This window comes from Cibotium barometz, chromosome 3 (genome assembly GCF_041138505.1).
Source record: "Cibotium barometz isolate CiBa-2024 chromosome 3, ASM4113850v1, whole genome shotgun sequence".
NCBI classification, from domain to species: Eukaryota; Viridiplantae; Streptophyta; class Polypodiopsida; order Cyatheales; family Cibotiaceae; genus Cibotium; species Cibotium barometz.
The window spans coordinates 29441896-29453813 of record NC_141048.1 but is presented as its reverse complement, the minus strand read 5'-3'; the positions used below and the strand labels follow the sequence as shown (position 1 = coordinate 29453813).

Sequence of the window (11918 nt, the reverse complement as noted above, 5' to 3'; positions counted from 1 at the left end):
CAAATGGCGGGTGCTTTTTGCTGTTCGATTTGATGGGTCTTGCTGCTTTTTGCTTTTTAATGCACACCTGTCTGTGTCTAAGAGTTTTTGAGAGTGTGTTAACAGGAAAGGGGAAATTGCAGAGCTCAAAACACAGCTGCGTCAGCTTGCCGGGAGCCGTGCTCCAGGCGTTGAAGATGTAAAGAGGGAGCTTTACAAAAAGGTCATCTCCTACATGACCATTGGCATTGATGTGTCGCCTCTCTTCAGTGAAATGGTCATGTGTTCAGCTACCTCTGATGTTGTATTAAAGAAAATGTGCTATCTCTATGTGGGCAATTATGCAAGAGTCCATCCCGACCTTGCCCTCCTCACCATCAACTTCCTGCAAAAAGATTGCCAGGATGAGTACCCCATGATCAGAGGCCTAGCCTTGCGGAGCCTTTGCTCTCTGAGAGTGAAGAACTTGGTGGAGTACCTGGTTGGACCTCTTAGATCAGGCCTCAAAGATACCCATGGATATGTCAGAACAGTAGCTGCCTTGGGGGTCCTCAAATTGTACCACATTGCCCCCAACGCTTGCACTGAAAATGACTTCCCAGCGATGTTGAAAGAGTTGATGCTTCGTGATCTTGACCCCCAGGTCAGCTCCTACTTTTGGGCATGTGCTTTATGAAATCCAATTTTTCAATTGGCATAAAAATTGAGAAGATTAGGAGGTGCTTTCATGTTATGTGTATGAAGGGTTGTGACTCTTTCTGAAATCAAGTGATTTTCAATAACCTAAAAATAATTCGACATTTGTAAGAGGTCAGGCATCATAGCAGCGCGTAGATTACATATGTCAACCAAGTTTAATGCATGCTTTTCAGCTCCATTCATTGGCAAATTTGAGAGAGGCTGCACTTGAAGGTGCTTGGATTTGTCATTGGCAACATTATGAGCTTGTAGTGGATGTGAAGTGAAGGCTTTTCACTATGCTAGAGCTTCAACAATGGTGTCAAAATTCAGAGGTGGAGACAAGTTACTTTGCCCAGTAGTAGGGAAGAAGTTATAGTAGTTTCTTAGATGATTGTTTCTACCTGAAAAGATTCTTCCTTTGTGATTGCATATTTTTTAACTCCAATCACGTCACTAGAGGCGCCCGAAGTCATTCAGCCGGAAGTCATTCAGCCGGAAGTGCTGAATCTTATGTGTTGTGTATGAAGGGCTGTCATTCTATTTTGACGTTAAGTGTTTTTCAATGGTCTAAAAGTACTCTGATATGTGTAAGAGGCCAGGCATCATATATTGCATAAGCCAAAAAAGATTCTTAAAGCAATAGGTTTCATTCTTGTCGGGAACAAGTTTTGCCTCGATGATATGTGACTTGGCCATAGCCTTATATCTCAAATGCTTGAGAAGCTACAACATTAGCAGCACATAGACCACATGTGTCAGAAGTTTAATGCATGTTTGTCAGCTCCTTTCATGCACTTGAAGGTGCTTGGATTGTCATTAGCAACACCATGGGCATGTAGTGGATGTGAAGTGAAGGTTTTGCACAATGCCAAAGCTTGGCCAATTGTGTCAATTGAGAAGCATGGAGATAAGTTACTTGGACCAGTAAGGTATAGATGATTCTTTCTAGGAGAGAAGTAATAACAATTATTTTTACCTTAGTACATTCTTTTTTGTTGTGATCAAACCATCCTAAATTTTTTTTGTACTCTAACCACATTGTTAGAGATGCTATAAATACAAGATCAAAGGAGGTCAATTAATTGGGAGTACCGAAACTTACATGTTATGTGTACGAAGGGTTGTGATTCTACTTGAAATTAAGTGTTTTTGGGTCTGAGTCTAGACGTCCACTAGGCAAAGTAGACCTTGGAGCCCACATTGCAAGCAGACTTGAGGACATGGTCTTCATTGGCGAAGTGGATAAGTTGAACCCAATTTGGGATGTATCCATTGTGGAGGAATAGTATGTCTACAATGCACCCTTGCTTGCCAACTAGGGCAGCTTGTGAGAGATCACGCATCTGTCCTTGAGCTGTTTTGCTGCCAATGAATTTGTAAACCAGAGTTGCGGCTTTGAGGGAGGCCATTGAGGAAGGGAGAAGCTGGAGGATAAATGACAATTGATGGCGGCCTTGGATGGGGTAGACGGATTGGCCGCAATAGGAGAAAAAGGGGAAGCGTTAGGAATTGGAAGATAGGGGTAAAATAGAGGGGGTAGAAAAGGGGGGAAAGCACCGCAGAGGGGGGGGGTGTGTGTTGTTCAGAAGGAGGCAGGGGTGGAACAGTAGCTGGACGGGTGGAAATAGGTGGAGGAGGGAGGTGGCAGAGTTGGGGTGGCTGGGCAAGTTTCAGGGTGGAGGCAGCAGGCTCATGGGTTGGCGAGAGGCAGGGAAGAGGTGGCAGAAAAAGGCAAAGATGGGGGGGCACAAGCAGGTGGTTTAAGACGTTGAGATGGGGCGAGGGCAGGTTGCGAATGCTGGGGAGGGGAAGGAAAGTGTGTGAAGGGCTAATGCCAGGGAGGGGCCGCCGCGGGGGGGGGGGGGGGGGGGGGGGGGGGGGGGGGACGCTCCAGCTCACAGGTAATTCGCGGAAGCTCATACAAAAATGGTTGTGATATTTACTTCTCTATATCACAAAGTTTATTTCCTTCAGCATCTTCCACAGGAGGGTGTTCATAGGGAGTTGGGGGATGTGGTCTCAGCATACATAGCCACTTGCCTCATTTTGGCACTGGAGTGGTACTGGAAGCTATGCCATTAAAATTGACTTAAGTAGGCTAAGTGATCATCCTTTTAATGCACTCCCTCATCCCAAAGGCGAAAAAAGAGTATGTACTTCTTGAACTTGACGTAGACATTGTGATGAGCTCTTTACAAACGATCTTTTTCATATCTCACATGGGACATGACCTGGCTCCGAAATCAACAATACAAAATTAGTTTTGAATTTCACTGATATGAAAGATATCTGTATAAGCTTTACAGAGTCAGCAGCACTAGGCCTTTTACTACTGAAAACCATTCATACTTCTTGTGGAAAGATGAACCCCTTTACTTTTGATTCTAATCATTGTTTCTTCTCTGTATAGGTTGTTGCAAACTGCTTATATGCTCTTCAGGAAATTCTTACTCAAGAAGGGAATAATATTGAGGAGGCAGGCCTTGAAAAGGATTTTCTGATCGGCAAACCTTTCATTTACAATCTCTTGAACAGGTTAGCAAGATGTTAAATTCAAGTTTATCACTAATAAATAAAAATATATGAAGTCTCATTTCTAAGCCTAAGAACAAGAAAGGAAAGGAATTGCACTGATGGGAAAAGCAACAACGGGTGCAATGAGGTTGGCATGTGTTAAGAAGAATAGGTAGGCTCAGCAATAACAAGATAGTTCTTTGTGGCATATTTGGGCCGTGCTAGATCAAGCATGGGCTAAAATGTCAGGGTGAAGGATGAGGACAGCTAGAGAAGGGCTTGGATGGGTGGAGCTGTAGCACATGGAGGGAGCTGAATTCTTTGTGACGTGGTGTATGAAAGGCTGATTGCTTATCCATCAGTTATTCTGATTCTCTCGTATTTGTTCAAACAAGTTTGCTTTTATTACTCAAGTTTGCCAACTCATCAATTTGCTTGTGCAAAAGGATTATTGCTTTAAAAAGGTTTTAAGCAAAGCTCGTTGCTTTTTGAATGGCAGTAGATATATCTTTGAGATATCTGCTTTTGGAATGTTTAAGATTATAAGTAATAAGTTTCACAAAAATGGGGAGCCATTTTTTGTACAGATCATTTTAGCTCTTAGTTGTTATTTATCGTTGCTTCTAGTCTTGCTTAATCATTGCCTTAATAGGAAAGTGATTTGTTTTTGCTAGTCTAGTTGTAAGTGCTAGCCTTCATCATGGCTGAGTCTGCCCAACTGCCCCAGAAACTTAGCTCGTTGGTCTCTGTATAAAAATTGTCCTCTTGTTTGGGATAAATTTTTTATATGTAAACCTGCACCTACCTTGGGGCACTGATGACGTGAGTAGGGATGTCGTAGCACCTAGTCCATGCTATGCATGATGAGGTTGATGATCTTATACTTATTGGACAATCTTTGAGGTAAAGTTCGCAATTTTTGTATTCTTGTCTTTACTTGTTTTGTTTTAGCGAATTAGTCATTTAAAGTTTGGTTTTGCTAATTAGTTATTAAATTGTTAGAAATTCTTTTGTTGTGGTTCAATAAAGAATTTGTTTGTGTGTATGTGGGCGTGTGTGATTTAGTTATATATTTGTCTATTTTTGCAAGTTATTATTACTATTATTATTATTATTATTTCTTGGGTGTCTCTATTTTAATTTAATTTAATTTACTTTATTATTATTTTATAAATTTTGTTTGTTTTTGGTGATTCTCTTCTTTCTTTTAAAATTATTCGTAAGTTCAGATTCATCTGGCCTTATGACGGTGTATGAATGCTTATCCATTAGTTGAAATGAACTCTTGCCAATCTGAAGGCTAGTTACACAAGCTTATAAATGAATCTACAATCAATACAAGCTTGGAGCTTCGCCCATAATTACAAGTAGGGTCCTCACCTTGTTTAATCCAAAATTGCATTCACAAGGACTCCTTATCTAAAAGCCAAAATGCATGCTTAGGGTAGTTCTCATCTTGGCTTTTCAGGCACACCTTTCGGAGAGCTTGGCATAACAAGGACTACTTGCTGTTGTGGTTTATGGGGCATTAGATTTTATGAAACCGGCCTTCAGAAATTTGACGGGCGGTGAAACAAACACTCGCACACAAAACACTTCATCACCCATAGGGACCTGGAAAAAGGAAACAAATAGGGGGAGCTAGAATGCTCTTGCAAATAGTACATGGACACCGATTGGCCCCAAAACGCAGTGGTGCCCCTTGCGGTGTTTCTTTACTTGATCAAAAATTTGAGAACAAAGTACAATTTGTAGAATCCTCCAATATGATCCCTTATAGTTTCACCTAGGACTTCCACATGAGTGCTTAGCAAGCGTTACCCCATGTCTTCTTCGTCAAGAGCCATTCTCAAAGCCTTAACCCTTGATCTCTGTCTTCAAAAATCCTTCAAGCTAAGTGTTCGAGGACCTTGTACACATTCAAGGCTCAAGACTTGATAGCTGGCACCTCTCATGGCGCTCTTGCTCTCTTGCAAGTCTACCTTGGTTGTGTCCCATGATCCAAGTCCTTCCACTTGCTAGCCAAGGCAATTTTCATAGTACCCTTGCTCACACAAGGCTGGCACTAGAGAGCACTTCGAACCCAGCCAAAACTTTGTGACCCAAGACAAAGAGATAGCGGCCCAAGATACAAACTGATCTGCAGCTTTTTCCTTCCAGGGGTGAACGCGTTCATGTTTGGGAATCATAGCCTCATGCTCCCACTCTTGCCATAGCCTCATGCCTTTGTGCGCCTGCAGCCAAAAAAAGCAACAAGAGCTTCTGTTCAGCCCACACTTCTCTGCATATTTCCGTTTCTTGTGGTTCAGCCCCTGCCTGCCACCTGCGAACTGTTGGACTCTTTTGTTGCTGCCCGACCAGCCTACCAGTCGCCTAGAGGGAGCCCACGTGCAGCTGTAAACCAGTGCATCTGGGTGATGAAACAATCAGTCACGTCAAAGTGACAAACAACTCTTACTTGTTCCTTCAGAACTTACAGCAAAAGTCTAAAACCAAGTGGAAACACGTAACCTGTGTTAGCCAATAACAAAATCATGCATCATTCTACATATGACAAACATATGCATGACACATATATGCATTCGCAAACAATATGCTCCTAAAGATGCTCTACCTACTCCAAAATATCAGTCTCAGGGTTGCTCGCAAGCCTTACACCCATGGGCATCCCGCAGAACCCACGACTGAAGGTACAACATGAGCATATGAAGGCACTCAATGCATCCAAACAAGACATCCACTAAGTACTTTCCACATATGTCTCTCTTGATGCTTTACCCACTCTGCACACGGCCATCCCGCAGGAGCCACACTCAGTGATACACCATGAACATAGTAAAGTACCTGATGTATCATACCAACATACATGCATCTCATCCTGACACATCCAGAGTATTACCCATGTATTCCCAAGGATACTAGGATCCAATGGCACCAGACTACAATAATACCTCAAAAAGTGTATGCATACATGCACAAATAGAGTTCGATCCATATATCCATGAACCAAACCAACTCTAGGACTGTTCGCAAGACTTATGCCCTTCATAGAGTCTTGAAGTGTTAGCTCAGGTTGCCGCCGCAGACTTTGAGCTCAACCAAACCATGCCATTCCAAAGGAGAACAACTCCACAAATAGCATCATCTCAAGATCCAATTGACCAATCCTGTGGTCAAGAACAGCCAGAACCATATGACAAAGATCAATTTCCCAATCTTCCTTAATCATACCTTAGTTTCAAAGGCAAAAACCATTTCTGTTACCCATAAGTGTAGACAGAGTTATCCATGGTTGCAGTTATAGTTCATGGTGCGGCCGACTTTGAACCATACCCAACTTTACCATCTCATGTGACTAGTACACAATATCATAGAAGTCCCATAAGCAGATGTACTGTTAGCCTCCAGTACCTTCGGGTGAATACAAAGATGTCACCAAGCGACTCCTAGATGACAATTGAGCCTGTTTGTAACAAGGGAGCGGAGGTGCTACCCCCCTCTTGAGCATCAGGCAATGCTCCAGACCCATGCTTTGCTGAACCTGAATGAGCCGTCGCAAGAGTCGGCTCCAATTCAAAGGCATCAAGATAAAGCTGCAATACCTTAGGTGAATCTGCTAAGTCACCCTCCTCCATCCACTTCGCATCCATCGGTGAATAGTTCTTTAAACTTCACAAGATAGTGACGGGAAACTTTACCTTGTATCTTTCTTTCCTTATGTGTGAGGATTATGTTGTTAATCCTGCATATTGTGTACTAATTACTACTTAAGTAATTAACTTAGAACAAGAACCTTCAGGAGAACACTTGAGACAAGATTGAATTGACTTGTTGTTATTAAACTGAGTACAATAGGTCTCTTATATAGGAGATGAAGAGACACATTTGAAGAGGCATGTCCTTTGATGAAAGGACATGACCTTAGACGAAAGGGTACAACTTTTAGGCTAAGGGATGTGTCCAGTCGATGTAGAGGCACAACCATTCACTAAGGGATACAACCATTCGTCGAAGAGATGTGGCTATTCGATGAAGAGGTACATCCTTTGACGAAGAGTCGCAACCAGTCGAGGGTAGGGGTTCCCTTTGGCTGGTAACTCTTTGCATCTGCAACAGTAATCAGCAATGAAGAGAGAATCTGATATATAAACACGTCACAATTGTGACATTCCCTCCCATTTAAAATAAAACCCATGTGTCAAATGATAGACATCCGTTTGTCGAAGAACTCCTGAAGAAGGTTAGGGTACTGCTGCATTTCTTCATCTGTTTGCCAAGTGGAATCAGACTCATCCAAATCCATCCACTTCACAAGAAATTCTGTAGTCAACTTTCTTCTTGTTTCCTTCTGTCTTACGTCAAGTATTACTTCTGGAACAAGGATGTCTTCAAGGGTTGTCGTAGATGAAGAAGAGGTATTGTTTAAAGGCTCTTCCATCTGCAAAGATAGTGCATCGAGACTAGGACAAGTATTGCCCAAAGAGTCATGTGCAGTGACGGAAGTCATACTGCAAGAGTCTGTATGAGAATTATTCTTTGTACCATTCAAGGTAAGAACTGGAGTCTTCAGACTTGAAGAATCTTCATTCACCATTGCAACTGCATCGGTTATTGTGTAAAAGACAAAGACTTCATTCTGCAGGGGCGGTGACAAGGCTTTTCTTTTTGCCTGGACCACAGCCAAAGAAGTTGTGTGCATTTGGGATGCCACACATGAACCAGAACCTCTTGAATCTTCAGCTTTATCAGCGGGTATTAAGGCTTCCAGAGTAGGAGGAGCATGGCATGGCTCGCAAGGGGGAACTTGTCCAGCGTTGCGGCATTCACGACCGAGTACTCGACTAGGGTCGGAAATATGTGCCACTATGTGAGCCCACTTCGAAGAGATTGATGACTCTTCAAGGGGAGATCTTCTGAAAGCTTCATATTGCTGCTTTGTCTTCTGCTGATAGTGATTCAAAGATGGATCTTTCTCATAACTGTTGTAATGCTGAGAATGTTTGCGATGAGCATGCAGAGGCTCGAACGAAGGTATTTCATGTCTGGTGGTCTCTACAGAATTGTGCTGATGAGAACACGAAACCTGTTGTGGGTGTTGTACGCCGAGAAGTTGCTTGCCGAGAGCTTGAGGAGGCTTTGGCTCACCATGGATCAAGTGTGACGAACAGGTTGCCAGAGAAGGCTTCAAGAGTAGTTGAAATGCCTTCATTTTGATTGCGCTAGTAAGAACCATTCAATGGAACATGTGCTACCACGAGCATAAGCGCCAAAGAAACCTTGGAAATAGACAAGGTAGCCGGAGAAGTGTGAAAGGTAGTCAAAATGCATGCCAAGAAAGCCATTGCCGGAGACAAGAGAGGCGTACATGAAGAGGGCTGCATCCTGGGGGGTCTGGTTGCCGAATCGCCAACGGAAAGGGGGGGTGCCGGTTCACATTAGCGCACGCCTGTTGGTTTTTTTTTTTTTTAAAAGCTTCGCTGGTCGGGGGCTGGCCGTTGGGTTCTCCCTTTAAAAAAAAAAACAAAAAATGTGCGCTGGTCGGCGGCTGGTTTCCTTGCCCTTCGCTGGCGGGTGGCCGTTGGGTGCTGGCTGCCGGCTGCTCACGTGGCTGGTGGAAGCCACGTGTCTAGAGGCTTAAGTATAAGCCTTAGTTTATAGGTGTAAAGGTGACGGCCAGCAAGGGGTGCGCCGCTTCGTAGGGGCGCCGTCAGCAAAGCGAAAAGGTGGCGGCAACCACGAATCGGCGATGAGGCGCTTGGTCGGCAGCCTGCATGTATCAACGAAGCTCACGACCGGCAGCTGCTTCCAGCAAGCAAGGGCGGCAACCACGAATCGGCGATGAGGCGCTTGGTCCTTGATGAGGCGCACCCAAACGGGGGGGAGGGGGCTGATTTCATGCGCGTGGAAGGAGGTTGCTATGCTCGCGCGTCAAAGAGGGGGCTGAATAAAAATTTATTTATTTATTTTTTGAAGAGGAGAGGGCGCCCAATGGTCAGGTTTTTAAAAAAAAAGTCCAGGGTCACTTTTTTTCTTTTATAAAACATGCCGTTTTAATGTGAAAGGGCATGTTTTAAAAGATGTGTCCCTTCTAAGGGGTGCATCACTTGGAGAGGCTCCGAGAGGGTAAAAGGAACATGGAGGGGGCTAATTTGAGCACTTCCACGCGCCACGCCGGACAGGGCATTGCCGACACTGCCATGCCGAACCTTCCAGGACATTAAGTGAGCGCCCGTAGGTGTACCGCCAGGGGTGGAACTAGCCTGCAAGGCGGCCAGGCACGAAGGCCGAAGGGCAGCAAGGACCCGTCTAGGTACGAGGCGCGAGGGCGGTGACTCCGGGTGCGCGAGGCGCGTTCACGGGACCGCCGAGGGCGCGGGCAGAGGGGGACGGCTGCAAGAACTCCATCGGGTTGGGATGGGGAAAAAATTTCAGCGAGGCTTAATCTTTAGGCATCTGCTGCGGGTGAGAAGATCTTTCCTCCGCCTCCATACAACACCGGGGTGAGGAGTGGATGAGGGAGTGCCGCGGAGAGGGTGAGGGCTTCACGACCCACGGGTAGGAAAAAAATTTGCTCTGATACCACTGTGAGGATTATGTTGTTAATCCTGCATATTGTGTACTAATTACTACTTAAGTAATTAACTTAGAACAAGAACCTTCAGGAGAACACTTGAGACAAGATTGAATTGACTTGTTGTTATTAAACTGAGTACAATAGGTCTCTTATATAGGAGATGAAGAGACACATTTGAAGAGGCATGTCCTTTGATGAAAGGACATGACCTTAGACGAAAGGGTACAACTTTTAGGCTAAGGGATGTGTCCAGTCGATGTAGAGGCACAACCATTCACTAAGGGATACAACCATTCGTCGAAGAGATGTGGCTATTCGATGAAGAGGTACATCCTTTGACGAAGAGTCGCAACCAGTCGAGGGTAGGGGTTCCCTTTGGCTGGTAACTCTTTGCATCTGCAACAGTAATCAGCAATGAAGAGAGAATCTGATATATAAACACGTCACAATCGTGACATTATGTGCCAGTATTTGCTCGGGAATAAGAACCTCATCAAGTTTCTCTGCTTTCGTCTGAGCCTCATCTGATACATTCACAGGCACCCAAAACCTGCTTGCACTCCACCCAAGTGGTAAGCACAAGTCCCTAATGAAGCATAGTAGATCACCACTGCTAAACATAGAAAGAAGCTGCCTTCTGAACCCCATGAAGCCTCCGTGAAGATACCACTGGTGACAAAGTGTCGAAAGCCATAGCCTTTAACCCATCTCCTGCACCATAATACTTCAACTGCTTCTTGTTCTTGGCTGACTACTTCTTATCCTTGGTGTCTTTTCTCCTGAGCTTCAATCTTCAGCTTTTGCTCTTCACCTCATATAGGCAAAGACACACAATCTTGCACTGTCTCCTGCACTTCCTTTTCACTTTCCTCATGTTGAAGCTTTTGATGTGACAACCACGGGCTTGCCTCCTTGATAAAGTCGATGATATCCCGGCAATGGAACCATGAAACCGGCCTTCAGAAATTTGACGGGCGGTGAAACAAACACTCGCACACAAAACACTTCATCACCCATAGGGACCTGGAAACGGAAACAAACAGGGGAAGCTAGAATGCTCCTACAAATAGTACAAGGACACCGATTGGCCCCAAAACGCAGTGGCGCCCTTGCAGTATTTCTTTAGTTGATCAAAAATTTGGAAACAAAGTACAACTTGTAGAATCCTCCACCAATAGGATCCCTTATAGTTTCACCTAGGACTTCCACATGAGTGCTTAGCAAGCCTTACCCCATGTCTTCTTCGTCAAGAGCCATTCACAAAGCCTTAACCCTTGATCTCTGTCTTCAAAAAGCCTTCAAGCTAAGTGTTCGAGGACCTTGTACACATTCAAGGCTCAAGACTTGATAGCCGGCACCTCTCATGGCGCTCTTGCTCTCTTGCAAGTCTACCTTGGTTGTGTCCCATGATCCAAGTCCTTCCAATTGCTAGCCAAGGCACTTTTCATAGTACCCTTGCTCACACAAGGCTGGCACTAGAGAGCACTTCGAACCCACCCAAAACATCATGACCCAAGACAAAGAGATAGCAGCCCAAGATACAAACTGATCTGCATCTTTTTCCTTCCAGGGGTGCACGCATTCATGTTTGGGAATCATAGCCTCATGCTCCCACTCTTGCCATAGCCTCATGCCTCTGTGCGCCTGTAGCCAAAAAAAGCAACAAGAGCTTCTGTCCAGCCCACGCTTCTCTGCAGATTTCCGTTTCCTGTGGTTCAGCCCCTGCCTGCCACCTGCGAACTGCTGGACTCTTTTGTTGCTGCCCGACCAGCCCACCAGTCGCCTAGAGGGAGCCCACATGCAGCTGTAAACCTGCGCTTCCCTGCAACCCAGCCAGTCGACAGCTTTTTCCACGAGCCAAAACAGCAGCCTGCAGCCCAGCACTTGCTTCCACGAGAGAGAGAGAGAGAAAAAAACCAGTTTAGTCCATGTGGCAGTGCCGAGAGAAAACCTGTATGTGTGCTGCAGCCCTGTTTTCATCTTCCAAGGAGATGCGCCACCCATGATGCCTTCTCTCAGCCCTTGCGACTGGCTATTGTCGTGCACCCCCAGCCAACGCCTTGCCTTGCCTACAACGGTGCCTCAGTTGCTGTGCGCCAGCGACCAGCCAACCAAAGAGAAGAAGCGCCATACACCACCTCTCTTGACTCTACCACCCTTCGCTTTATAT

At 45.0% G+C, this 11918-nt stretch overlaps 1 protein-coding gene across 1 annotated transcript in view; it reads left to right on the top strand.

Moving 5' to 3' along the window:
* Window positions 1–11918, top strand: part of LOC147639912 (adaptin family protein) — a 103127-nt gene that overhangs the window by 644 nt on the left and 90565 nt on the right. The window contains exons 2-3 of the mRNA XM_086775278.1: window positions 106–622; window positions 3071–3195. Of these exons, the coding sequence (XP_086631404.1) occupies window positions 106–622; window positions 3071–3195 (642 nt within the window). The remainder of the gene's footprint in view (window positions 1–105; window positions 623–3070; window positions 3196–11918) is intronic.